Here is a 27437-nt window from a genome sequence, read left to right on the forward strand (position 1 = left end):
TTTATAGAGCGTTTTCTGCAGTTCCTGAGACTTGTGCAAACAAAAACACACAACGAAGACACACGGGCGTGAATGTGAATTTCATTTTAATTGTGAATGTGCTCAATGCGAAACGAGTAACGAGTGGCAAGTGGCAAGTGGCAAGAAGCAAGTTGCAAGTGCCAAGGTGGCAAATGAATAAATAGACCTTTGCATTGCGCTCGTTTGACTGTCGCTTTAATAAATAAATTCCATTTCCATTCAAAAGTGGCGCGACTGCCTGCAAAACTTACGCACGCTTTCACACACACGCACACAGACGCAAACGTTCACACTCACACGCACGCACGCACACACACAGATGCCAAGGCATTTTAGCGCGCTTTTGTGTTCTTCGACGTGGCTGCAGCGATAGCTACAAAAGCAAAACGGGGTAAGTTTCATTCCAAATAAAAAAGGTAAAAGTAAAGAGTACGAAAAAAACACAAGAGTAAATGAAATGTTGAGTGCTTTACGTTTCATTTGATTGCAATTAAGCGCAATTGCATTAATTGCGCCCGCACAACGTGTGAAAGGTGTCGAATGCCAACAAACCTTGGCTAACGAAAGAGTACGAGAAAGAAGAAGAATGCCAGATCTTAAGACTGACTGCAGCAGCATCAAGCAAATGAAACACGTGTTGTTGTGAGCCTAAAACTAAAATCCATAAATTGATTTTTCCGCATGCATCACTTTTTTTTGTACACACACACATAAATAAATATAGCACAAGATTAAGCAGCAGAACAGAATAGAAGAAGAAGCATCAGCAATGCAGTTTAGTTCCAGGTGTTCAACGCTAGCCAAGCAAGCAAGCAAGCAAATAAAGCAAAGCCCACTTAAAGGCGACGCTAGACAATTGCAAAAGCACAGACCCCAACCGGTTGACTGTGACGAGCCCTCTCTTCATCTTCACCTTCATCTTCCTCTATCCCTGTTTCGCTCTCGCCTTTGCACTCTTGCTCTCTCACTGTGCTGTGCCTCTCTTTACGTGTCTCAGCTGCCTGTTAGCAACTGGCGAGTTTCAGCTTTGCAAAGCTTCACACTCGGACGACAAATTCTATGTTGTCTGCGTCTGTGTTAGTGTGTAAGCGCTCGCAGCAATGTTTTTTTTTTCTTTGCATATGTGTGTGTGTGTGTATGTTTTGTCTGTGGTGAGAATATTGTGACGCAATGCTTGGAGGTTTTTGAACTGAAGCACTCTCATACTTACACTCGCTCCATCTCGCTCACACGCATGCTACTGCTGAAGAGCTTAGACATTGAATAAATAGTTAAGCATATTAAAGCTTTAAATAATAAGATGGTCAGAAGTGGGGGACGTAGGATCAACAGGAAGGAAATAAATTGAAGGGTCACACAAGCTCATGAAAAGGAAAAGTTTTCAACACGTCGCTGTTGCTGCCACTGCTGCCTGCCACATGCAACATCATAGAACTGCACAATTGCAGAGCCCGATTATTGATTGGACTTTTGAAAGTAGAGCACTTGCACTTGCACTTCCGTTTTCCACTTGCACTTGCACTTCCACTTCCGGCTAACCCTACAAGTAAGCACGCGCAGCATGACCAGGCTCAACTTTGGTTGAGCGTTAAAGAAAGGTCTCATTGTTGATACACTCGACTGCAGGAATGTGCAAAGAATTGACAGATAACAACAAATCTGCAGCTAAATGCGACCTTGCCACAACAGCAGCAGCAGCAGTGGCAGCAAGAAGTAGCAACTACAATGAATAGGAAACCACCAAAAAGCTAACGACTAGCACATAAATAACAACAACAACAAGAACAGTAACATGAAAAAAGGACAATGAGAAAACAGTTACTAGGACCCAAAGGATTCGCTACCGCATCGCATCGCGTCACATTTTCCCTCCCGACCCACGAAAAAAAAAGCGAAATGAAAGTCCAGTGCACAATGTGAAAAATGAGCCAAGCGGAAGTTGATAACGGAAAAACAAGAAAAACTCAACTGAACTGTACTAAATGGCGGCAGCAGCAGCAGAAGTGGCATCGCATTGAAGTTAATTACAAATGTCCAATTAAGAAACTGACAACGGCAGCAAAGTGCCAACCATCAAATGCAAAGACCAAGCTCAAGTCCAACTTGCTGCAATTAAAAATGCATCTGGATTGCGAACAAAGCCGCAAAAATGAAAAACTGCACAACTGAAAAACTGAGAAACTGCTAAACTGTAAAAGTGCTAACTAATCGAGAAGCACGCATATGAAATGAATGCCCCAAAAATGCTGCCGCAGTAGCAGCAGATGCAGCAACCGCTAAAGCACCACCAACAATAACAACAACAACATCAACGGCGGCTGCAGAAATTGCATAATGGGCCATCCGCCATCCGTTGGCCACCAAAACCAAATGGCTTAAATTGCTCGACGGCAAAGTGTCCTCCTCTCTAACACATGAATAACGAGCTTCGTTAACTAACAAAAGCTTCTATAACCGCTGCGCCTAAGAGTATGCTTCATTTAATTTTATGGTCATCTAAGCGATCCAGTTTATAGTTGTGGCCCACTTTCGTCGTTAGTTTCTTTTGTATTTAATATAGCACTTCTGCTTTTTAATGATTCTGACTTTAAATCATATAAATTTAAAGTTTAATAAACGGAGATAGAATACAAATTTTTTGAATTTGCTATTAAAACAATTTGAAAATGCTACCATAAATATAAATGAAAGTTTTGCTATAATACAGTTCGAAAATTAATATCGCATTCAAAGGTATTTATTTGCTTACTAGAATGAATTTAATGCATAACAATAAAGTGGAATGAATAACGATCTTTGATAACTAGCTCCTTTAACCATTTCACCTAGAATAATTCTGCTTTTTTTTTTAGGGCCATCTAAGCAATACAGTTTATAGTTGTGGCCTACTTTTGCAGTCAGTTCCTTTACTATTTAAAAAAGCCCTTACACTTTGTAATCATAAAATAAGAGAATTGAATAAAGTGGAGGTGGAATAAAAATTTTTAAATAGGTATTTATTAAATCTAAAAATGCTACTCTAATTAAAAATAGCAAGTTTTTGTTCGAAAATTGCATTCATAGCTATTTATTTTCTTACTTATAAGAATTAAATACATTACGGCAGAATTTGTAGAATAAGGAGTTTCGATAACTAACAAATGCTCCTTTAACCGCTGCGCCTAAGAGTATGATTCATTTAATTTTATAATTATCCAACGATCCAATTGCAGCATGTTTTAGTTTATAGTTGTGGCCCTCTTCTGACATAAGTTACTTTTGACTTTAATAAAGCAGTATACATATTCCATAATTAGTTTCGTATTAATCATTATTTATGTCTCTATTATCCTCTGCTATTATTTCATTGAAATATATTACCGAAGAGTGTCCTCTGATAGCTTTGCCAACAAACGAAACTTTAAACTTTGCGCGTAAGAGTATGCTTTATTTAATTTTTCAGCTTTGCAGATTCAATTGCAGCGTGTTCCAGTTTATAGTTTAAAGTTTATAGTTTATAGTATAAGGAGGCACTTCTGGCAAAAGTTTCTTTTGTATTTACGTGAGCATTCCCGCATTGTTTTATTGTTTTCCCTTTTCTATTTATTTTACTAGCGGACAACAAACTTGGATTTAATATTTTCGCTCGTATTTGTATTTACATTCATTAAACAATTGCTCCCTTTAAACAAATAATTTAACATTCACATTTATAATATTATACATTTTTATATTTATTTACTTTGTGTTTAATTGTTTCTATAAAATACATTCTTTTTATGTCGATTCATCTGAAGCAAGAAATATATTTCGTTATTGTATGAAGTTTGTTAAGACTTAACTTATTTATTAAATATACATTAAGTAAGGAATACTAATAAGAAATAAGCCAAGGCCAAAGCAGCCAGCGTTAGGTTATAAATTAATTTATAATCCAAGTCTTAAATTAAATAAATAAATAAGGAATAAAAAATATAGCAATAGCTACAAATCCTGTATTTTAAGTTTAATTCTTTATTTGTAATTAAACGTTGAATCAATTCGACACATATATATATATAAATAAATCTTTTAGCATATCCTTTTCGTATTTTAGAAGTTTCTAATTTATTTAAAGTAATTATTTTCTGAAATTAAATTGTATTATTTAAATTATATATGTATTCAAATAAATAATTTTATCTGCATAATTGTTAATCATTTATTTTATATAATATTTTATACTTCTGTCATATATCATATTTAGATTAATATATCATTTTTAGCCAGTTACTCTGGTTATATATTGTACTGTCGAATTAATTCTAAACTACAATTAATAACTAATAAATAAATAATATCTTTTCATTCGTATTTCAATTATATTGTTAGTTAGCTCCATATCAGCATTTAAAGCTGGATTTACTCAAAAGATCGCCAACATTATTGACAGTTAAACCCCTTTTGCGGCTATTTTTTAAAGTACTGGGTATTTGCAGCCCGGAGAACAACAACAGCCGGAACAACAATAACAATGATAATAGCATTAAGGGAGAAGTGAAGTGGGGGCAGGAAGAGAGTGGAAGACAACGTAACGGCTGCTGCGTCGGAAACTTGTCTGATAATTGGAGAGTTTTGAAAATTGCGCTGCGCACAAAAGTATGCTACGCTTTTTGTTCGAAGCATAAAAAGTTTTTTCGGGCAAATAAAATAAGATTTATGGTAATTAATCTAGCTTACCTACTGGAGTCCAAATTGAGCCTTGGCGGCTGCCACACAGCCGCAGCACTGATAAAATGCCTGTGGCATCGCAGTGTCGCCCCTTTTTGTGGCAGCCCAAGTTGCACAAATTTTTTAATTAATAAATAAATGTTGCGGAAATTATGTGGCATTCAAGAGAGGCGCCCCATAATTACACGATTTGCTGAGGCTTAAGAGGCGCTTGACAAATGCGTGCAGCGAGCGGTAATCGCAACAGGAATTACCCAGTCTCCTCTCTCCCTCTCTCCCTCTCTCTCTCTCTCTCTCTCCTCTCGCTCGTTTAGTCAATCCATGGCGCCCCCTCCTCTTCGCCTACTCTTAGGAGCCATTAATGAGGCGACTCAAAGAAAACTGCGCACAAGAGCGAAACGCATATAAATACTATATATAAGAAAATATAATATGCGAGTACATGTATTTGCTTGGCATGTTTGTATTTTACGCGGGTGTGAGTGTGTGACTGTTGGTATATGTGTGTGTATGTGTTTGTTTGTTAGGCTCGCTGTTGATTCCTCATTGCTTGCATTTGATGGCGGCCCATGAAAAATTCATTCAACTTATAGCCCTAGGAGGTGTGTCGTTTCCTCAAGCAGAAGCAGGCGACGAAGTGTAATTGACAGAGAGAGAGAGAGAGGGAGGGGAGCGAGGTTGGAGAAATGAGAGCAACAGACGCTCGACCATTTGATTTAATGCCCTGCTAACTGTAATATCTTTGATGAGGTTTTTGCCAAATGGTTAAAACGGCCGCAAGTAGCAAAAAAAAAGCCAAGTAATAAAACTAACGCTCAACTGTGAGATATCCGGTAACCAATTTGAATTAAAGCAAAGTACGGTATTCATTTTTTAAATATATCGAATAATATACCACAAAAATACTTAAGTATACCGAAGGTTATATTTCGTATATCGTTGGAGCACTAGATTAGAAAAATATCATTGAGTTAAAAATATACTAAATTGTCAGCCAAAGCAACTAAACCTAGATTGCAGTAGTATTTTTTTTTTAATAACCTCAACAATTTTTGTACGATTGCACTCAAATTCTCAGGAATCATAAATACTATAGTTATTATTATCTGTGCCAAAATTAGATTTTGACTTAAAAATTTCTCTTGTTATTTGAATTTTGACTACGTGCGGGGGTGGAAATGGGTGTGGCAAATATTTGAAACAAACTTGATCTGCGTGCAAACATTGTCGAAAAATTATAGCTTCTATCTCTTGTTGTCTATGAGATCTAGGTACTCATACGGAGAGTCAGTTAGACGGACATTTTGAGTAAAAGCAACACAATGCGGTATTATTTTTTTAATATACCAAATAATATACCACAAAAATACTAAAATATACTGCTTATCGTATTTGGTATATCGTTAAAGTACGACAATCGAAATATATCTTAGATGTCAAAATATACCAGATAGTCTCTGAGATCTTGATGTTCATACGGACAGGCAGACAGACGGACCTGACTATATCGTAGCGGATGTTTACGCAGATCAAGAATATGTATACTTTATTCTGTCCTACTTTTTTTTTGCCTGTTACATTAATTTTCTGCCGACACAAAGTTAGAATACCCTTTTATCCTAAGAGTAGCGGGTATAAAAATATGTGTAGATATAAAACGTGATAAAAAGGCACCAAGAGCTGTTTAAGTAAATTGTTTGCATTAATATTTTAGCTTCAATTTAAGCCTAAAGCCTTTAGGCCATCATCCAGTCGCTCTCGCCTAATTGGCTCGACTGTGAGTTGCTCAGCTGCCGAGTTGGCCAGTTGGCCAGCGACTTGGCCACTTGCAGCGACAAATTGCATTTGGAATTCATGTGAGATTGAAATGAAGACAAAGCGTTTGTTGCAACACTCAACACTCAACAGCGCCGGGGCAGTGGCAGTGGCAAGCTGCAACTTGCAAGAAGAGGCATGTGGAAAGCGCATGAGAAATGTGGCAATCAGTGGAATGGCTTTGTTCCTTATATGCCTAATGAGTGGCTGGCTGCCTCTGAGCCTTTTGTTGCACATTTAACAACTGTTGCCGCACACCGAGAATTCATTAGAGAAAGCCAGAGAAATAAAGAGAGAGATGCATAGAGAAATAGAGACTTTAAAACAATAACTGAAGTGAATGCAATTTATGAAGCAACTCTCGACTGAAAATTTGCTGCAAATAGTTCTCAAATCTATTTACACAGCAGCGAAGCGAATTTAAACTACTTTTTGCTACATTCAAAACAGTTTTATACTGAGATGCAGCAAAGGAAAATCGAAAAAACTTTGCATTGACAATAGAGAAAAAAAGAATTGATGCCATTATTTGCTTAACATCCACCAAAAGCAAGCGATTCGTGGAGTAAAAATATAAATATGCAAATTGAAAATGCAGAAATGAAAAATAAATATGTTCTCAATAATATTCTGAATTATAGAATATGAATAAAATTTACTCGCTTTTATACTTGAAATTTAAAATTGTTTTTGTTTTATTTGAGAAAATGATTTATTGTCTTTCAGAAACTTAAATACTTTAAAAATGCTTAACCACATAGTCGTATACGTAATATATGTATAGTACGAAAAGTTGAAATTGTTGATCAATTCTCTACAATAAAATTCATAGTTAGGACATTCGAAAATACTTCGAATTGTTCAATTATAAAATGTAAATAAAATTGTCTGGCATTTATATTTTAAAATTCAAATCAAATTTGCATCTAAAGCCATAAAATAGTGTAGAATATTTTTAAATCTCAACTTTTTACAAATGATTTATCGACTTACGGTCAAATAAATAATTAAAAATTTATAGCCATTCAGTCTAGTCGCATTTAGATTTCAATAAGAGGCTTAAACTGATTGCGTTAAAATGAATTTAAATAAAGAGAGTAATAAAAACTTATTTCGCAGCTGAATAGATGAGTAATTTAGTAAAAATGTCAGTCTAAGATCTAATAAAAAGCATCTATTTTTATACTTTATACTTCACGTAGCTGAGACGTCGCTTGTCTGTGGTTTATCCAGACTTATGGGATTCCCCATAAATACCTGTTCCACAACAATTGACCTTCAAAAAGTGTGGGCTTAAAGGGTTTTACTTGTTGGTTTGGGTTTCGCAGTGCAGCAATGCAAAAGGTCAGCAAGTGAACGTGACCAATAATACTCGTAAGCGTATAATAAATCTTATCCGCAGTTACCTGTGATTTGCATGCAAAGTGGTTAGATTGTTCGGGATAGTTATGGGGTTTACAGAAGACCAGTTAATCAGGTATTAGTTTATTCTGATAAATATTCAAAACTAGTTAGATACGGGAATCATTACTATCATTACCCACATTACAAGGCCATACTATGTTAGTGAATTGTGATTAAGTACTCACATTAAACACATTCTAAAGTCAAACTGCAATTAAGCGAACCTCATGTGAGTTTACTACGGTGGGAATTCATCTAAAGAATATTTTATTTATTTTCCAAACTTATATTAATCTGGTTATATAAGTTGTGATTATTGTTAATTATTATTTACTTTTAAGTTACAATTTAAGTAATCAATGATAAACTTTAATGTCGCTAAAAAGAAGTTGTACCTTTTAATTGATTTTACTAATAAATATTCTCAACTATTAATAAGTTAATGGGATGTTATTGCTCATTTTAAAAATAGTTTAATGTAATCCTTTATTTAGTTTTTTTTTTTAGTTGGCAAGTTATTAAGAAGCCGCCTAAAGAACTAAGTTGATATGACTTTATTATTGTACAGTCAAATTTCATTCAAAGTAAATAAATTAAATTGGATTATAAGTAAATAAATAAAAAACTATTTTTCTTTAAATTTTTTAACTTACATTCTTTTTATTTTTAATTTTGCTTTAAACAAAACTCTATTAATTAAATTATTGAAAATAATATGGCAAACTAAGAAAAGACAAAATGAGTCCTATAAACTATTTTTTAATATAATGAAAATAGATCTTTTAAAATTTCGAAATTTTGTAGACATTATAGAAATATTGATATTTTTTAATAAGAAATTTTAAATTCTAAGACAAAAAAAAAATTATTACCAAAAAATCATGACCGACTTCGAATACATAGATTCAAAGAGTATTTTTACTTCTTCATTATTAATACACAAATTAATTCGAGTTTCGCACTTAGCGAATCTCTACTGTATTGCACACACGTGACGTGTAGAATATGGAACTCATCCGGGGGAGTTACGTTAGCTCCATAGCTAAGCGGGTTGCCAACAGATGCCGTCAGAATTAATAATATTAGCTATAGTTAATAATGATTTGGCACAATTTGCTGTCGAACAAACAATTATATGTAGTACGTGTATCTGGCATATCTGGCGTATGGCATGTTAAGCCCTTATCGACACTCGACTTCGCATTATCTTTGGCGGCGGAATCGCGCGAACAATTCGCACACAAAGTATTCGTCGATTAGATGAGTATACTCATGAGTGTGTGTGCTTCACGAGAGATAACCATGGTTTGACAATGGATCTGTTGCGATTATTTACCCTCCTTTCCTTCCCTCCCCCCTCCATCCGAACACGTTCCAAGTGCCACTTGTATTTGAAATATGAAGACACATAGAACAACAACAAAAAGAGAAAAAGAATTATAATCATTTGGCTTAATCGAATAATGACCCCCAACCACTTGGACGACGCCAACGACGACGAGCTATATGTCTGAGATTGGGCTTGGAACTAAAACTGGGACTTGGACCTTGTCTCGGTGATTTGACAACGAGGAAGTTCCCGCAGGCAAATTATTCAATAAAAAAATCACGAGAAAACAAGTCCAAAATGCAAATAAATTATGAGCACAACACAAAATATTTGACAGCACGAAACGGGGGGAAAGGGGAAGACGAGCGACAAGATTGAGTGAAGCGAACTGCAAGAAGAGCGCGAGAGAAAGAGAGAGGAAGCGAACGAAAGGGTGGGAGAAATGCACGTGGAAGTGGAATTTGTATGACGAAGTTCGAGAGCAAAAGAAAGAACAATATAACGGGGCAAATATCGCAGCAAAAAAAAAAAAGCAAGCGAATTTTCAAGTGCTTTACTATTGCAATTATCGTTTATTGTATCGTGAATCAGCTAAAGTGTGCTACAGTATGCACTCAATAAAAGCAAATCAATCGATTGCAACTAAAGTGCGAGTCATGTCAGCTGCACTTCTTATATAATTCGCAATTTAAAACTGATTAATATTTGTATCAGTCTATATATTTATTTACATTGTCACAACTGGTTGCTCAAGTGTGCTATCAATGTCAAGTCCCTTCTACTTGCTACAGTGAACACACGCTATGTTAAAGTTAAAATGATTTATTTGTAATGGCTTTTTCAATAACTTGTTGTAAAGCAACTCAAGTGTTGGGCAGTCAACACTTGCAGTGTTACACATCAATCCACACACTCAAGTTTGCACTAGTTATATCGAGTATTCGATACTTTGCACCACTGTGCAGCAAGCAGCAGGGAGTTTCAAGCACGGACAACGACAGACAATAATGGACATGTCCGACTTTGAGCGGCGTTGCTACGGTTAATCTACATACATAAGTCGACATGTGCATTTCTAGTTCATGTCTCTCACATACATAGTTGCACAGTTCGTGCAAAAAGTATACTTTCAAAACTTGACAGCTGTTCTGCCAAACAAAAGCTCTGGCAAAATTCGTGCTATACAAATCTCAAGTTTTTTTTATGATCGTCTGATTGAAGTGCAACAAATTATTTTTAATGAAGTGCAATTTAGCGGATTTTTTAGATAACACAAATCACAATTTGCTGAATAGCTATTTATTCAATAGCGTGTTGATTATAAAAGCTTAACGCTTAAGGCTTAACTAATCTCATGCTACTTAATTCAGGTGTGGTCATTTAATTGCACTTATGTTAATTACTAGTTAGGAATTGCTAAAAAAAAATTAATAAGTGGTTTGTGCAAGCTTTAATGTAAGCTATAAAAATAATCTAATGAAATAAAAATGGTGTAATATTTTAATTGAGCATCAATTTCATTATTTCACATACAAGCATAAAGATAAACAAACTTAATTGTACATAAAAGCTTATTAAAGCCTTATGAGCTTTATGAGCCTTATAATAATAAACTGTGTATTTTATTGTCTATAAAGCTACTAAAAATAAAAGCTATTATTGTTATTCCATTATATTAAATATAAGCTTTACAAGTTGTTAAATTATCTTACATGAAAGCTTGTGAAATCACAAGATTCAAATAAAAGCTATTATTGCAAAGTTTTATGTTTTTATTGAATTTCAAAATAAAAGCTTTTTGATAAGAAAAATAATGCTACTCAAAAGCATAATAAAGCTTTATTAGTAAGGTTAATCGTTTAAACTTATGGAAAGTTTTTAGGTTTTTTTTTTCATTATTTAAACCAAAAGTTTTTTATATATTTGTTTTTTATTAAAGCTTATTACAGATATCTAATTAATAATATATTAATCTCATTAATTTTATGTGTACTTCTACTTAATTTTTTTAAGAAAAGCTTATTAAAGCTCAATGAATAATGAAAGACGACAGCTGGCTGTAAATTTGCATGATTAATCATTTATGTAAGTTTGTTTTTGCAATTACTTTAAAGTGCTGTCATTCCTAGTAGTCTTAATCACAGCTGAGCTTTGGCACGGCTTTACTCACATCTCTTATCAGCACATTTGAGTTGAGCAGAGATCATTTAGGTGACGGAAGTGAACGTAAAAAGATCTCTTGAAATAGAGTCCCCAGCAATGAGACTTATTGGCGTGTTAATTATAAATAATAAAGTAATTTACGTAAATTCAATAATGCATAATGTAAATACTTGTACTTAGAGTTGTATTTACTTGGTGTAATTACAAAGCCATTGAATTTTGTTTTCTTTTTTTACGACTTTGTAATTGTTTTGTTTAGTTGTTTTTAACAAGGTGAACACAGCAGAAGCACGCTCACTGTAAACTTAACGGTGTGCGCGGTGTGTGTGTGTGTGTGTGTGTGTGTGCGTATTACTAATATTTAGCATGTTCAAAGAATCAGCTGTTTACAACAAATAACAGCAAGAGCAAAAGCAGCAGCAATATAACGACAACAACATTTTGCAAATCAACTTTATGACGACGAGGCGACTGAGCGACTTTTCGGATTTAGTTTCAGTTTCAATTTGCCCGTTCGCCCATTCGCGCTCTCTCTCCCGCCACCGTCGTCGCGTCGCGTTGTGTTGAGTTCGGTTCGCTTTCACGTTCGATGCGTGTTTTAGAACCTACCACAAAAAAATAAGAAAACAAACAACAACAGATAAAACAACAACAGTTGTAATATTTTATTAATTGAAGCTACAATTAATGTACGTGTTAAGTGTGTGTTTAAAATGTCATCAACGAGCAGCAACAAAAAAAAAAAAGAAAACAACAATTCCCACATATCTTTGATATACCATCAACAATATAATGCTTAATACGTATTCTTATGCTTGTGCAAGACCAAGTTTATGAACTTGTCGCATATATAAATACGCTAGCAGTTCTCCGTCTCTCTCTCTCTTTCTCTCTCTGTCTCTTGCTCGTGGTCACTCTTATCATCTATTTCCACTCATCGAAGTTGTTGTTTCTGTTTCTGTATCTGGTTGTGTTTTATTTTCAAGTATTTTGAGTATTTATCATGTTTTTTTTTCGGTATCACCTCAAATCGTTTAAGGCAGCTGTGAGCTTCTCGCATGCGACAATTTTGAGTGTCGCATGAGATAGAATCAGTTTTCGATCAGCTGGAAAACATTAGCAAAATGATGGCAATTTCACAGTTCGAAATGCAAATCCAAATACAAAACGTAATTTAAATTCAAATCCAAATGACAATCGAATTACGCTGCACAAAACACACACACACACAATGAGAGAGTGAAACATGTGCAACCGCCACGTACATCATTAGGGGCAATTTACGCAGTCTCCCCCCGAAATAAAAAATTATATGAAAACCTGAAACATGTCACTTGATAACGTTGATGTTGTTTGCCTGCTTGTTGCTATTATTATTGCTGTTGTTGCTTGTCGCATTTTTAATGCAAGCAAATTGATTTAAGTGCCGTCGTTAACAAAGTTAAATCAATTAGGGAACCTGCAACGTTTCCACAATTTTATTTTTGTGGCACATGCAAAGGGCGAAAAGTCAAAAGTGAGGCTGCAAAACTGTGCCACCACTCGAGTGCCACAATTCAGTTGCAGTTGCAGTTGCAGTTGCAATCGCTGTTGCAGCTCCATTAATGATGCCGAATATCGATGTTGAGCTCATGAATTTTGTTGGACTTTGATTGCATTTTTGCCAGTTGAGAGCACGCAACAAGTCCTCTTCATTTTCTGTGATTTTCTCCACACACACATTTCCAATTTCACATTCGCTTTTGGTAAATTCCCAGTTAAATCCCTCGTAGAACCCCAAAGACTTGATTCAATGAGTGCTCATTTATGTTGCGAGCGCAATTTTCAATGTCAGCGATTGAATGCTTGAATAACTGTGAACTGTGAATTTAAAAAGGTGAATGCTGCGAATAGTTTATTGAGTTAATGAATATGCATAAATAATACTCACTTAATAATGTTTTTAAATCATTTCGCATGCGAAAGCAATTTGTCTAATGGCAAACAAAATACTAGCGCAAAAAAAAAAAAACATTGTGACCACGCTTTTAAGCTCAGCATGAAACCACTTAAAAAAACGGTTATAAATTGAGTTATTTCGACTAGCAGATACCCTGTAAAGAGTGATAGGAATGTGGACTCATGAAATTGTGTCAAGTGTGCGTCAGAAGTACTTTAAACACTGATCAGTTTTGACAAGTCGATTGCTTTATCTTTTTATAAAGATTATTTTTATTATCTTTAAGTTATACCCTACAACCTTGGTGGAGTCTAGGGCACAGGTAACCAAACAATAATATTGCATATGAGCAATAAAAAAAAGCACTCACGTGGCTAGAAAGAAAGCAAGAGTAAGACAGAGAGATAGAGAGAGAGATAGCGAAGGGAAGTGCCGCATTATGTGCTGTAATATGTTGCCTTTTGTGGCCACAGGAAATGTTTATGCCAGTTGTTAAAGCTGCCACATACACGCTCACACATGTGTACACACCTGTCTCTCTGCATGTGTGTGTGTGTGTGTTTGAGTAATGCTGTTAAAAAGTTTTAACAATTTCTAGCCACAAAGACCGCATCAAATGCGCATCAGTTGCGGCTTATAAAAAATGCTGCAAATTTATTTTGTTGCCTACTTTCAGGCGTCGCTTTAATTCACTTGCACTAAAATCTACCCAATTTACTTTACAGCAATTTTAAAGCCAATCAAACTGCCCTAGTATATACACATCTATATAGAGAGAGAAACAACGACACCACCGATATCACAGCAATCTAAAAGTGAAAAAAGACCGCCCAAGCATATATTAAAATTTAGTTAAAAATCAAAGGAAAGAGACACAAAAAGGGTTTTGTTAATGGATCTGAAACACAGCGCCAGTGGCGCAGCTGAGAGCACCGATTCCTATATAGCGACGAGCAAATCAACAGACATGATCACGCCCAAGGAGAAGGAGAGCAAAGCCACCAAGGCAGCCAATGCGTCAGGCGAAGGTAAGTTATTCAACTTGGCAAATCGCTCATAGAATACCAAATGCGTAGTTAACATGGCTGACGAGTCGCAAATCTAACAGGCATTAGCTACCTTTCAATGGGGGTGTGTGCCTGTGGCAACTATGTGTGCAAGTGTGTGTGTGTGTGTGTGGTAACTAAACATTTGTATGCAAAACATTTTAGACAAACAGACAAAACGAACATTCTGACTTAACTGCACCTCAAGGTATGCAATAGTTTTGTTTGCAGTTTGTGTATGTGCGTTGTCGACTAAAAATAACAAACATCAAAAGCTCTTTTTGCATTTTCAATGTCACGTAACTGGGAAAAAAAGAAACTAGTTAAAGGACATTCAATTCGCAAGTAATCGACTGGAAGATGCCCTGCAAGCGATACTCAAAAGTATAGTATATTTCGGGTATATATACAGTATTTTAGTATTTTATCGTTCAAGCGAGTGTGCAGCAAGTCCTTGGGGCATAATTTGTATGCAGCTGCAGCGGTCAAAGATATTTCGTTGATAACAATGAAGCATTGAAGCTATTTAAATGAGAAAGTGCTGCATTTGTTTGCTAATGCGATAAATAGCAATGCTCCAATGTAATAAATAAAGCAGACTCCCATATGCATACGAGTACGTTAAACAAAAGTCCGGTGCAATAAAGTCATTCCGCAACTGAACACAGGATGCGTTTATATGAGCTTGTCGTTGCTTTTATGACGTCGTTTTCAATTGCCGCAAAAGTTGTAATGGAAATTGAAAAATATAAAAAGAGATGAGCGAGCGAGAGAGATAAAAGTTACCGTGTTGCAAGCACACATGCCACATGCCACATGCCACCTGTCAGGCTGGGCGAGCATTGAGGCGCCACATCATTCACATGGCGTGGATTACATATGGCATATAATTTATACTATATATTCCACGTAGTATCTGACAGTTGGGTCTATAAGCAACGCGCCAGCTAATCCAGTTAATCTTATGTGGGGTGTCGTCTGCCATGCAGCCTTGACAATAACAACAACAACAACAACAACAACGACGTCAAGGAGAATGAAATCCTTTCGAGGCAAAACTCAAGTAGCTTTTACCTGTGCATGTGTATTTCTATTTAGAATTTTTGCGTATTATTCCGTATTTTGCAGGCTACAAAGTGTATGCAAGACGCTGGGCGGTGCTTATACTCTTTGTATTCTATTCAGCCTCGAATGCCATGCAATGGATACAGTACACCATCATCAACAACATAATCACACGGTAAGCACCTCATAGACAACACGGCGTATGCTTAACATTAAGCCAGCTGAGATTTTGGGACTCATTTGCAAGGCTTATAATGCAAATTAAAAGTTTCTCTCTTTCTCTCTGCAAACAAAGTCCAATAAAGCTTATTAAACGAGTTTTGGTAAATGCTGCAAGGACTTTACTTTAAACTCATTTGCATGCAATTTAATGACAAACACTTTATACATGTTTATGGTAGGATTTTCTTTAAAAATGTACATACAATGAAAAATATTATTCAAATGCATTTATAGATGATTGAGCTAACAAAAAGTTACTATCGATAAAGCTCTTAAAAATCTAGAAAATCTACTTTTGAATTTCTACAACATAATTTTATAAGTAAATAATGTTATATAATTACTTTTAATACTTAATAGAAACAAGTCCTAGAGCGATTTCACAACAATTTAAAATGCTATAATTTTGTAATTTAAACTTAAGATACATTAAGCATATATAATACACTTAAATTTTAGCAAATTATTTTCCTCATCTGCATTAATTTAAGCCCTATTGAACTTTAAAGAATTCTATAAAGTCGTTCATGCATATTAAAATCCTTTCAAAGCTCATTATTATATGAAAATCCCTATTAAAAATTAAAGCTATCATTTTTTCAGTTCAACTTATATTAAAAACCTTTTTAAAGTTCATTAGTGTATGAAATACCGTATAATACTATCATAATAATTTAAAGTGGTATAGTTACTTTAGTTCAACTTATATTAAAAACGTTTTTAAAACTCTTTACCATATGGAAAGTCCTATAAAAATATCAAATTAATTTAAAGTGCTAGAATTTTTTCAGTTCAACTAAAGCAACATTAGGAATATAAAGGCAGTCTCGATTGTCCAAAATAACTAAGTATCTTAAAATATTTTCAGCAATGCTAATTACTTAAACAATCCACAAATGGGCTTTGATAATTATATCGTACTTTTAAACTCAATTATGCTAGGATAGAAAAGATCGATGTACATATTTCATGCCAAATTAATGTTTCCCGCTGAGTTAATATTACATAAATGTACTTATCTGTATTATATACATAATTATATAGTCCAATTCTAATTATTTGATTTCAATCAACTTTATACCACTTTAAAGAAAGCTCAAGAATATTTTATTACTTTTTAGTTTTATAATTTAAATCAAAGTTACATTAAGAAAATAAAGTCGTCTTCGATTCTCCGATACAATTAACTATCTTTTAAATAAAAATGTCTTGAGATACAAATCGGAAAAGCTAATTAATGTTTTCCTCTGCGTTAACTGTCAGTTGAAACCATAAAATGTACTTTTGATTATCTGCATTCTATATATATTAATACTATTCTAATTATTTTATTTCCATCAACTTTTTACCGCTTTAAAGAAAGCTCATTAAAGCTCAAGAATATTTTATTTCTATTTAGTTTTATAATTTAAATTAAAGTTACATTAAGTACGTTAAGTCAGCCTCGATTGTCGGACACAATCAAGCATCTTACAAATGGGAATGACTTGAAATGCAAATTGGCAAAGCTAATTAATGTTTGCCACAGCGTTAACTGTCAGCTCGGGCCCAGATAAATGTACGTTTGATAATCAGCGAAATGTTTGTAATGGCTTTTGCAGTTACTATGGCATCAGCGACAAATGGGTGGACTGGACGTCCATGATATATATGATATTGTACATACCACTCATATTTCCAGGCAGTTGGTTTCTGGACAAAGTGGTGAGTGTCTATCTCTCTCTCTCTCTCTTGTTTGCTCTAGTTACAAATGACCCGCGATTGTTGTTTGTTTGATTGCATGGGGATTTGTATTTGTTTTTAACGTTTTCTCTTTTTTGTTGTATCATTTTTTGTATTTGATGTAGGGTTTGCGCATCACGGCATTGGTCGGCATTGTGGGCACTTGTTTGGGCGCCTGGATCAAAGTGTTTTCGGTGGATCCATCGCTGTTCTACGTCAGCTTCATAGGACAGGCAATTGTCGCTCTGGCTCAGGTAACAATCCACTCAACAGACACACACACAGTTCTATTGGCTTTGCACTGAGTTGTTTTGTTTTGCCACTTTTTCGTCGTTTCACAGGTTTGCATATTGTCACTGCCAGCGAGATTGGCTGCAGTTTGGTTTGGACTCGATCAAGTATCATCAGCCACCAGCGTGGGCGTCTTTGGCAATCAGGTAAGAGTAGTCAGGCGTAAATTACGCATACGCACCATGTTCTCTAAAGATTTCACTCGCATTTTCATTACATTTTTTGGAAGGGGGCTAAGTCGTTGTGAAATTTGCATGAACACGAAAAAGGCAGCACTCTCAGTAGCAGCAGCATTTTTGGCCAGATTGATGTCAAAGAGCGCTGCACTGACATTTCGCTTTTACTCTCTCTCTCTCTTTCAATCTCAATCTCTATTTCTTGCTGGCATTTGGGGTTTCCGGCCACCGGAAGTGGCTGCTAGATGGAGCTCTATGCTTGCTTATATGATGTGTGCAATCATGAAATTGCCAAAAAGAAAGAAAGACTCAAACAAGATGATGATGATGATGGAAAAGGGAGAAAATAGGTAAAGTTAAATAGAACCAGTTGGAGGCAGCTGCAACAACAATAACGATTGCATTCTATGTCCACACAGTTACAGTTTATTCAACTGTGAAAACAAAATGAATTGACCTATTCGAAATGCACACTCGCATTCGCTCTTGCATTCGCATTTGCAATGCATATGTAAGTGAATTGTGGCTAAAGTGGGCGTCGCATAGAAATGTCACTTTGAGGTCAACTCAACCACATAACTTGCGTCTCCAGCATGACCACAAGGCATGGCCCACAAATTTACTCTGCTGCTGCGCGAACAATGTAATTAAAATGTGGCCTAAATAACTAAGCCCTTTTGCTGCAAACAAAGCAAATGTCGGCGACATCGCTGCCGTCGTCGTCGTTCGCATACGTTGCGTATGCGTAATTGGCTGAATAATTAATGCTAAAAAGAGACTAATTAATGCAATTCAAAACTTATGTGGCATTCGCAAATTCAATTTGGCAACTTGTGAGAAAAATTAGATTAACAAAAAGTGTGCTATAATTGTATGAAGAAATCTCGGATCTTAGCTGCTTTCGCTTACAATTTGGCATATTTCGAATCATTGATACCAAATTGTCATATTACAGTATATTTTTAGTCTTTTTATGGTATGTAATTTGGTACATTTTAAAATTAATACCACACTGTTTTACTTTTATTTAAAATGGGTACCGTATATCTTACAGTCGAGCACTCTCGACTGTAGCTGTCCTACTTGTTGTTTTTTTTAAATTTTTTTAAACAAAAGCAACTAGAAACTTATGAACATAAAAATCTTTGTGATAGTTTGTACTGTATTCAACACACACAATTAATTTTAATTGAAAATAAAATAACATTAGGTTAAATTGGAGAATTTGAAGAGCAGCTTAAAGCTCATAAAAAAAGAGAATATATTTTTTACTTATGCTAGAACGTAAAACATAATTTCTAGCTTAATTAATTTTTTTATACATGTGAAACTTTCTTCACACTCAAGTTTTAAAAATGTATTTCATTAAATTTGCGTCATTATTTATAATTAGTTTTATTCTCTCTCCAGTTATTATTTTACTTTGTGCCGAATGACTTTTTTGTACTCGCATTTTTTAGAACTCTGTTAATATATTTCAGCCAAATGCTATTTACCATAAATTCTAGTTTAGTTCTGAAACTTCTTAACTTATTTCCCTTTAAAATCTTTAAAATATTTTCCATTAAAAATATGCACATTTATGTTTGTTTTTAAATTGAGCTACCAACCATCAATTTCATAAATAAACGTTGCAACTTTTTCAAAAAAGTTAAATTTTAATTTTTTACAAAATACATTTTTTTTGTTTAATTCAAGCTGTTTGCTTTAAATTAGTATTTCAGTTTTATCAATTTCTTAAAATAAACATTGAAATGGTATATTTCGATTCATTTATCAGATATCTTATTCATTCTCGATTTGCTTTTATATTTTCATAGCTGTGTAAATTAAGTTATTTGTTTTAAATTATCATTTTGCATTTTTGCATGTCTTAAACAAACATTGCAACTTCTCTTTCCATAACGTGTTGCAAACTAATCTTGAACAAAGTGCAAAATAAATCGCAATAAATGCAAATAAATGGAGTTTAACTATTGGACATAAGACCAAAAGTTTGCCATTTTAATTGGTGTGCAAACAAAACAAAAGTTTTGCATGCATCGCGGGGGAGGAGGAAAGCAAAGAAACGTGTGTGTGTGTGTGTGTGTGTGTGTGTGTGTGTGTGTGTGTGTGAAACTTTCTTTATGGGAGAGTGCGAGAATATGATTTGTGGCAGTTTCAGTTAGTTGGTAACTTTTTCACACACTTTTCCCCATATGAACTATGACATTTGATAATTAACAATTGGCGCAGTCTCGCTGTTAATGGACGCAGAACAAAGCAAAGCAATTAGTTTGCTTGCACTGCCATTAGAGCTGATAAGCCAAAGAGAGGGAGGGGAAGAGAGAGGAGGAGGGAGGTACATCTCTTAATGCTGATTTACGAGCGCATAATGTACTCACGTGCAACGTGTTGCAGCTCAGCCAAAATGGGGGCAACATCATCAACTCACCTGCATGACTGAAAGTGCAAATATGCACACACACATGTATGTGTGTGTCAGTCAGTGTATTGGTGTGTGTGTGTCAGTCTGTGTGTGTGTATGTGCTGTCATATTTACCATACGCTCGAGTGCCGCTGAAAAGGCTTATAATTTCCGCTTGTTGTGCTGCCAGGATACCGCTTCCCCCCCTTGTCTCTCGCTCGGCAGGAAGTCTCAATGGGATGTGCATGTCACAAATACATAGTATGAGGCATGCCCCCACGCTGCGCCACCTGCTGTCTGTCTGTCTGTCATTGTATGCGCTACAATACAGTGCCGTCGAATAGTCAGTGGACGCTGCAGTCGGAGAGACTGAGGTCAAGTTGCTGCCGCTGCAGCTCAATGGACAAAATGCAAATGTTTGGCATTAAAGAGTTTTGCCACTTGCCACTTGCCACACACACTTTTGGCAACACAGTTGCCCGTGACTCTCGGTGGAAATGTCAGCACCGAAGTTGGCCAAAAATAAAGCAAGCGACAGCAAAAGAAAAACTAAACTAAACTGAACTGAAAACGCAGCAGGCGATGGCTATAGCTTTTGACATTGAACACAACGAACATGCCCCATGCCACAGCGCACGCCAGGGCTGCCGATGCCCCTGTCTCTGCCTCCGCCTCTACCTCCGCCTTATCTGGCAAGGACAACGCCACAGGCACAGCCACTTGCCACTGAATCCCAACATGCGGATTTGCTAGAGAAACAGCTTTGAGCACACGGGTTTTGGCTTTGCCGCTGCCTCGATGTTGCCTCGAAATGTTGCCTTTGCCACACGACGTCGTTGTTGCCAAAGTGCTGAACAAACATGCTTTCTTTTTCTTGGCTTTCTTTTTTTATGCTTTTTTTAGGTATTTTTGTAACTAGTTGCAACAACAACAAATGCAATCGAGCGAAAGCAAGAAAGAGAGCGAGAGCAAAGCATATGTAAACAAGCCGAGGAAATGCCTCTCCACCTCTCTCATCCTGCTTGATGCTCCTCTAGCTAGATCCTCTAGATTCTCCTCCTCCCCTTTCATACATATGCCGTTGAACAACATCCTGTGTTTGTCTTTTATTGCGGTTCCATAGCTGTTAAATTTCTCTAGTGGGCATTACATTGCTTCTCCCTTCCCCTTTCCCTCTCCCTCCATCTACCATCTGCCATCTTCCATTTTCCATTGCCAACGCAAAGCCTCAAGTTGACTATATTATTTCGACGTCGCTTTTGAATTTAATTTATGCAAATTGATGCATTGACAATTCCGCGAAATTGAGAATTCCCATCTCAAAAAGCAAATATACGTAGACCAAAATACCAAGTTGGGTTGCATCTTCACGAAACATCTTGAGTCATCTCATAAATCTGAAATTAGAGCTCTACGAGTATCACTTCAACGGTAGCGCAGACGGATTGCAATTATAACTAACTTAGGAGCTCAGAAGCGTCAATTAGCAAAGCTTTAAGCTGACTTTCATTAAAAGTTTCAATTGCAAAAGCTTTCCACATAAATTATGTGCAATGAAAGAGCCTTGAAAATAATGTACTTGGAAGCGAAAAAACTACTTTGAAAGCACTTTAAAAAAGCATAAAAATTATAAATACCAATTATAAATGTAATATAAAGAAATAAACAAATATAATATTGATACATATACGAATATATAAATTATAAATTAAAAATAAATCTATAAATATTGTAAACATAAATATATTTTAAAGTTCAGAGTCTGGAAAGCTATGCCTTAAGAAAAGCTTTCACAGAGAAGTTTTGTGTTTTATATAAAACTATCTAAATCACATTAATTTTTCAAAATAGAACTAACACAATCTATGAAAACGCTTTAAATATTTTTGGGAATCTAAAATATCAGATAGATGTTTGAAAAAGAAAATTATAAATACACATTTCGAATTGGAAAGATAATAAAAAAATTTTAATTATAAAATATACAGAGTTTTATAAAAGTTCAAATTATAAATTATAAAAGTACAAACAAAATATTACAAAAATGAAAATTCTCATAACTAACTTCCCAAAACTTATTGTTTAATCCCTCAGTATTTAAAGCAAATTAAAAAAGGAAAAGCATTCAATAACATTTCTACTATCACTAAAAAAAGAATTGGAGCAATACTTTTTAATACTCTAACAACAATTTTTATAGATTCATAATATACCATATTTTATATTCAAGCAAACAAATTGAAATTGTAATTTGACAAGTTACGGTTTCCTCCCTTTCCGTTAACCATTAATAATTTTAAATACCAATATTAAACATTGCTGCTGTCAAATAAATTTTCGAAAGCATATAAATTATGACAAACATATGTATAAATATATATATTCAAATACATAGTCATGTACCATAAAATTGGGATTATCTAGGCGATTTATGTCTGAATGAATTCAATTGCAAGAGTGCACTCAACTTTAAATGCACTTTGCAAAGCGCTGTCAAAAGTTGTTTGCGGGCGTTTCACTAACTACGATTTATAGGCCAAACAATATTGCCCATAAACAAAATCAAGCTGAAAAACGAGTTGAGCAGACAAAGGTGAATAAATAAACGACTTTGCAGATACCCTGTAAAAAGGATTATGTTAGATTCTAAAGCAGTTTCTAAACTGTCAGAATTTAGATGAGAATCCTTAATAGTCGTACGCTCTTAACTTTCACTTTAAGTACAGGGTATGTGGTCCGACGAAAAAAACATCACACAAGTTGCAACACAACAACAGCTGGGCATGCAACGTGTTTTTTGTTTCTCTGCTAGCCATGAAAATGGCGCGCAAAACTTTTGACGAAAACAACAAAATTCAGCAACTGTCACTGCAACTGTGGGGCATCAACAATGGGGCACGACACACACATAAATCAATTTCATTGCAAGCACCGACATCAACATAAATAAAACTAAACCCTGAACGCAAAAACCAGAAACGACAAGCGAGAAGCGAGCTTAGCAAACCGGAACGGAAACTCGAAACGGAAGCGGAAGCGACCAAGTTTTTCAGTCCTGACTTGTAATCTTCATATCAAATTGTTACAGCTGGGCGTGGCCGTAGGATTTGTGCTGCCTCCCATGCTGGTGCCCAACTCGGAGAACCTCGAAACTGTGGGCAAGGATCTGCAGATGATGTTCTATCTGGTGGCCGGACTCACCAGCATCCTCTTGGTGCTCATGATATTCTGTAAGTGTTGATAATGCCAACAAATTAAGGGATTACTTGAGGGTTCCTCGATGCTCTGCAGTCTTTCAGGATAAGCCGCCCACACCGCCATCTGCAGCCCAGGAGGCGGCACAGCGACTGGAAGGCATGGGAGAGCAGCAGGTTAGCTTTGCACTGTCGCTTAAGAATCTGCTGACCAATCGTAACTTCATCTTTCTGCTGCTCTCCTATGGCATCAATGTGGGCGTCTTTTACGCCATCTCCACGCTGCTCAATCCGGTAAAGTCCACGCATATTTTCACTTAATTGTGTTGACAAAAGAGTTGGATTTATTCTTGAACATTCTTTCAGGTGGTGCTGAAGTATTATCCAGGTCATGAGGTCGACACTGGTCGCATTGGACTCAGCATTGTGCTGGCTGGCATGTTGGGTTCGGTTGTTTCTGGCATTGTGCTGGATAAGACGCACAAATTCAAGTAAGTACCGTGCAATTAATTTCAACAGCTTGCTCATTACGCATACGCCGCGTGCATCCAGCGAAACTTTGTATACACGATACCCGGAGGGTAGATGGGTATTATAACTTTGTGCTGTGAGGAAATACATGTAACAGGCAGAAGAAATCTGCTTTCATAAAGTATAATATATGTATATATTCTTAATCAGTTCGTCTGTCAGTTTGTTGGCTGTTTGTCTTTCCGTCTATTTGTCTATCTGTCTGTCGAGTGAAACAGAAACTATGTATAAAGTAAATATATATCATTTAGTTGTCATTTGATAAAAATGTGAGAAGTTATTTAAGAAACAATTTATTGGCAAAAATGGCATCCATAATTGGTTTGTTTTTGGTTGTCAATCTGGTATAGTTTATAGTATATAGGAAGTTTTGAGTGTAATATACCAAAATATAACAACCTGGTATATTTTATACTTTATAGTATATTTTTAATACGGTACTATATAAATATACCAACTAAAGCCATTCGTATAATTTTTGTATTTTTTGGTATATTATATAGAGTATATTTCAAGAATAATGCCGCACTGCTTTGCTTTTATTTAAAATGGGTAACGGGTATTTCGCAGCCTTCTTACATTTTTCTTTCCTAAATTTTTCTGCATGCGAAACTTTAATGACTTTCTCGCAGGGAAACTACTTTGGCGGTTTATGCACTCTCCATGGTGGGCATGTGGATCTTCACATTCACTCTGGACACCGGACACATTGCTGTGGTCTATTTGACCGCCTCGCTGTTGGGGTAAGTCGGCAAGCATTACGTTTTATAATTACCAGCGCACTTAACTGACCCTGACTGATAATGTGCAGCTTCTTTATGACCGGCTATCTCCCCGTGGGCTTTGAGTTTGGTGCCGAGCTAACGTTTCCCGAGCCGGAGGGCACTTCATCGGGGCTGCTCAATGCCTCGGCCCAGACGTTTGGCATCATCTTTACGCTCTTCTACTCGGAGCTGTTGGACACGTATGGCGATGTGCCGGCCAACATGGCCATGGCCGTTATGCTCATTGTGGGCTCGCTCATCACGGCGGCCACAGGTTCCGATTTGCGGCGACAGAATGCCCAAGTGGCAACCGGCGGCGGTGGCAGTGGCCGGGGAAGTGTTGCCGCTGCCGGTGGCGGTGTTGTCAACGCTGCTGCCATCAATCCGTAAACACAATCCACATCCACCTCCCAACACACCTCACACTCCACTCTCCACTTTGTTGCATAGTTCGAGCAACTCGAGCTTCGCATTGTCTCCCGTTTTTACGTTTGTGTTAAATGCATATCATTTTTGCAAAATCTGTTTTTAATTTAATTTATTACATTGTTTACTCAATTCTTGTTATGTGCTTTTGTTGTAGCTTTAAGTGCAAAATGTGTTAAATTTAAAATACATACACACATACAAACCAAAACACACACACACACTCACACGCATACATTTAACTACACATAAATTTAGCTTAAGCAGTTATTTTTGCAATTTTATAGATTGGCCTGAACAAAATTCTAGATTTTAGCTTGTAAGTTCAATAATTGCATAAGACTTGGATCGAAAAATTAGCTTTATCATTATTCTTTTGCCACATCAACGACAACAACAACAACAACAGCTACAAAACAATACAACAATAACACCAAACACTTGTTAACAAAGAACTTGCTAAAAAAAATGAAAAAAAGAAAAACGAAAAATCGAAAAAGTAGTTGAAAATTGTTCAAGTCCCTTGAGGACAATACTACCTATTATACTATACATAATCCTCCAGTATTATAGCCAACCATATGATAAGTATATTTACTATATTATGTAGAGCAAATGTTATTTAGCACAACGCGTTTTCATTTCTCTATGAAATCTCTCTTAATTTTCTTGTTGAGTTCCACACAAGTGTCGAATCTTTGTAGAACATTAAAGAAACCACAACAAAACTAACAAACAAACAAACATTCCAACAATAGTTTAACAATATAAAGTGATTCAGGGGGGGAAAACAGTTGGACGCTTTACAAAGTTTTGGAAATCACTTTAATAATCAGCAGCGAAATTTTTGCCGAAAGCTCTCGCAATACGAAAAGTTATCTTGAAATCCAATTAAATTGGAAAATTTCAAAAAGCAAAATAATCAAGCAGACCGAAGATTAAATACCCTTGCAGCTATAACCACAAATTATACACATTTTAATCCAGTTCCGAACTTTAATTCAAAAGTACCTTCAATAACTAAAATACAGATCTATAGCCAAATTTATTGGGATAGCTTTAAAGGCGGATGAACAAACGAAGAGAAAAGATATGTTAACATCACAAAATGTGAAATTAAATTATTAAATGTAAGCGTATAAAAACTGTCAAAGTTTGATTTCGTAATAAAAAAAAAACATGGAATCTTTTGGGAATTGGAATTACGCTAAACACTCTATTCCACATTATGTATATATTTCTGAAAAAAAAAATAATAATCTGCTGTTCCATTATGTATATACAGTTATACAACACACACCTACACACTCACACACACATGAGCCACACTCAAATCAATTAAATTACTGCAATCATATCTGAGGCAAGTTGTCGTTATTTTGAAATATTTACAATTTAACTGAAATATATAAACTATATACATAATGAAAAGAATATATATACATATATATTTGCGTCTATAATACGTACAATTGTTGTGAAATAGATGAATTAACATTATATAAATGAAATGCAAGTAAATAAATTGCACACTTTTAACAAACACACACAAAAAGATAAAAAAAAACACACAAAAGATAAGTACTTGAATCGTATTGAATTTTTGTAGATAGCCTTTAGGCCAATTGCCACAGCATTGCATTATTGTATGTATATCAACCTATACTATATACTATATATAGAGTCAATTTGTAAAAGGCGCTGCATAACACTACCAGAGACTACCTGACAAGAGAGCGAAAGCTACTTGTACAACCTACAACAACCACCTGAAAGACAAAAACAAGAAAACATCCAGCAACGAAATGGGAGATAAACATACTCCTATACTATATGCCATAGTATATATAGTACTATATATACTTATGGTATGCACCTACATGACAAGCAGAAACATAGCCAAAAGTTATTATATGTATGTGTATGTGTATAGTGAAAAGTATTTAATAAAACTTAATCCGAATGTATAGAACAATTCGTTTGGGTTTCGTTTCCAACATCTTCAAAAAAGTTCTGCGATTTACAGATTTACTTATCCTAGCTTCCAAAAGAAAGTCTCAGCTTACGTTTCGATATCTTTTTACATATAATTTGCGAATACTTTCATCTTGCTGCACATTCAAGTCGATGGCGACTTCATCTTATTGTATACGATTACGATATTTTTTTATATAGTTTTACAGATAATTTAAATTGACAACACAAGACGCACGCATAAAAAGAGGCGAATTG

The 27437-nt window shown here is 35.5% G+C and overlaps 1 protein-coding gene across 2 annotated transcripts; it reads left to right on the forward strand.

The window, feature by feature from the left end:
- On the forward strand, positions 1 to 26029 carry LOC117566875 (feline leukemia virus subgroup C receptor-related protein 2). 2 transcript variants are annotated; one of them, XM_034246481.2, is made up of 11 exons: positions 1 to 412; positions 14087 to 14389; positions 15536 to 15647; positions 17296 to 17398; positions 17542 to 17670; positions 17758 to 17853; positions 23379 to 23520; positions 23582 to 23778; positions 23851 to 23975; positions 24648 to 24758; positions 24827 to 26029. In XM_034246481.2, the coding sequence occupies exons 2-11, from the start codon at positions 14254 to 14256 to the stop codon at positions 25167 to 25169; spliced, it is 1494 nt and encodes a 497-aa protein (XP_034102372.1). In that variant the 5' UTR covers positions 1 to 412; positions 14087 to 14253; the 3' UTR covers positions 25170 to 26029. The 2 variants fall into 2 exon arrangements, with proteins under 2 accessions (XP_034102372.1, XP_034102373.1); XM_034246482.2 differs by lacking the exon at positions 1 to 412 and adding an exon at positions 11953 to 12111.
- The last annotated feature ends 1408 nt before the right edge of the window (positions 26030 to 27437 follow it).

The sequence above is a fragment of the Drosophila albomicans genome, chromosome 3 (genome assembly GCF_009650485.2).
Source record: "Drosophila albomicans strain 15112-1751.03 chromosome 3, ASM965048v2, whole genome shotgun sequence".
NCBI lineage: Eukaryota > Metazoa > Arthropoda > Insecta > Diptera > Drosophilidae > Drosophila > Drosophila albomicans.

Bases quoted from the DNA above. Each gene is read 5' to 3' on its own strand.
- LOC117566875 (XM_034246481.2), top strand. From the start codon at position 14,254: ATGGATCTGAAACACAGCGCCAGTGGCGCAGCTGAGAGCACCGATTCC. The intron at 14,390-15,535 runs GTAAGTTATTCA...CGTATTTTGCAG, and splicing joins AGCCAATGCGTCAGGCGAAG to GCTACAAAGTGTATGCAAGA. The intron at 23,976-24,647 runs GTAAGTACCGTG...ACTTTCTCGCAG, and splicing joins GATAAGACGCACAAATTCAA to GGAAACTACTTTGGCGGTTT.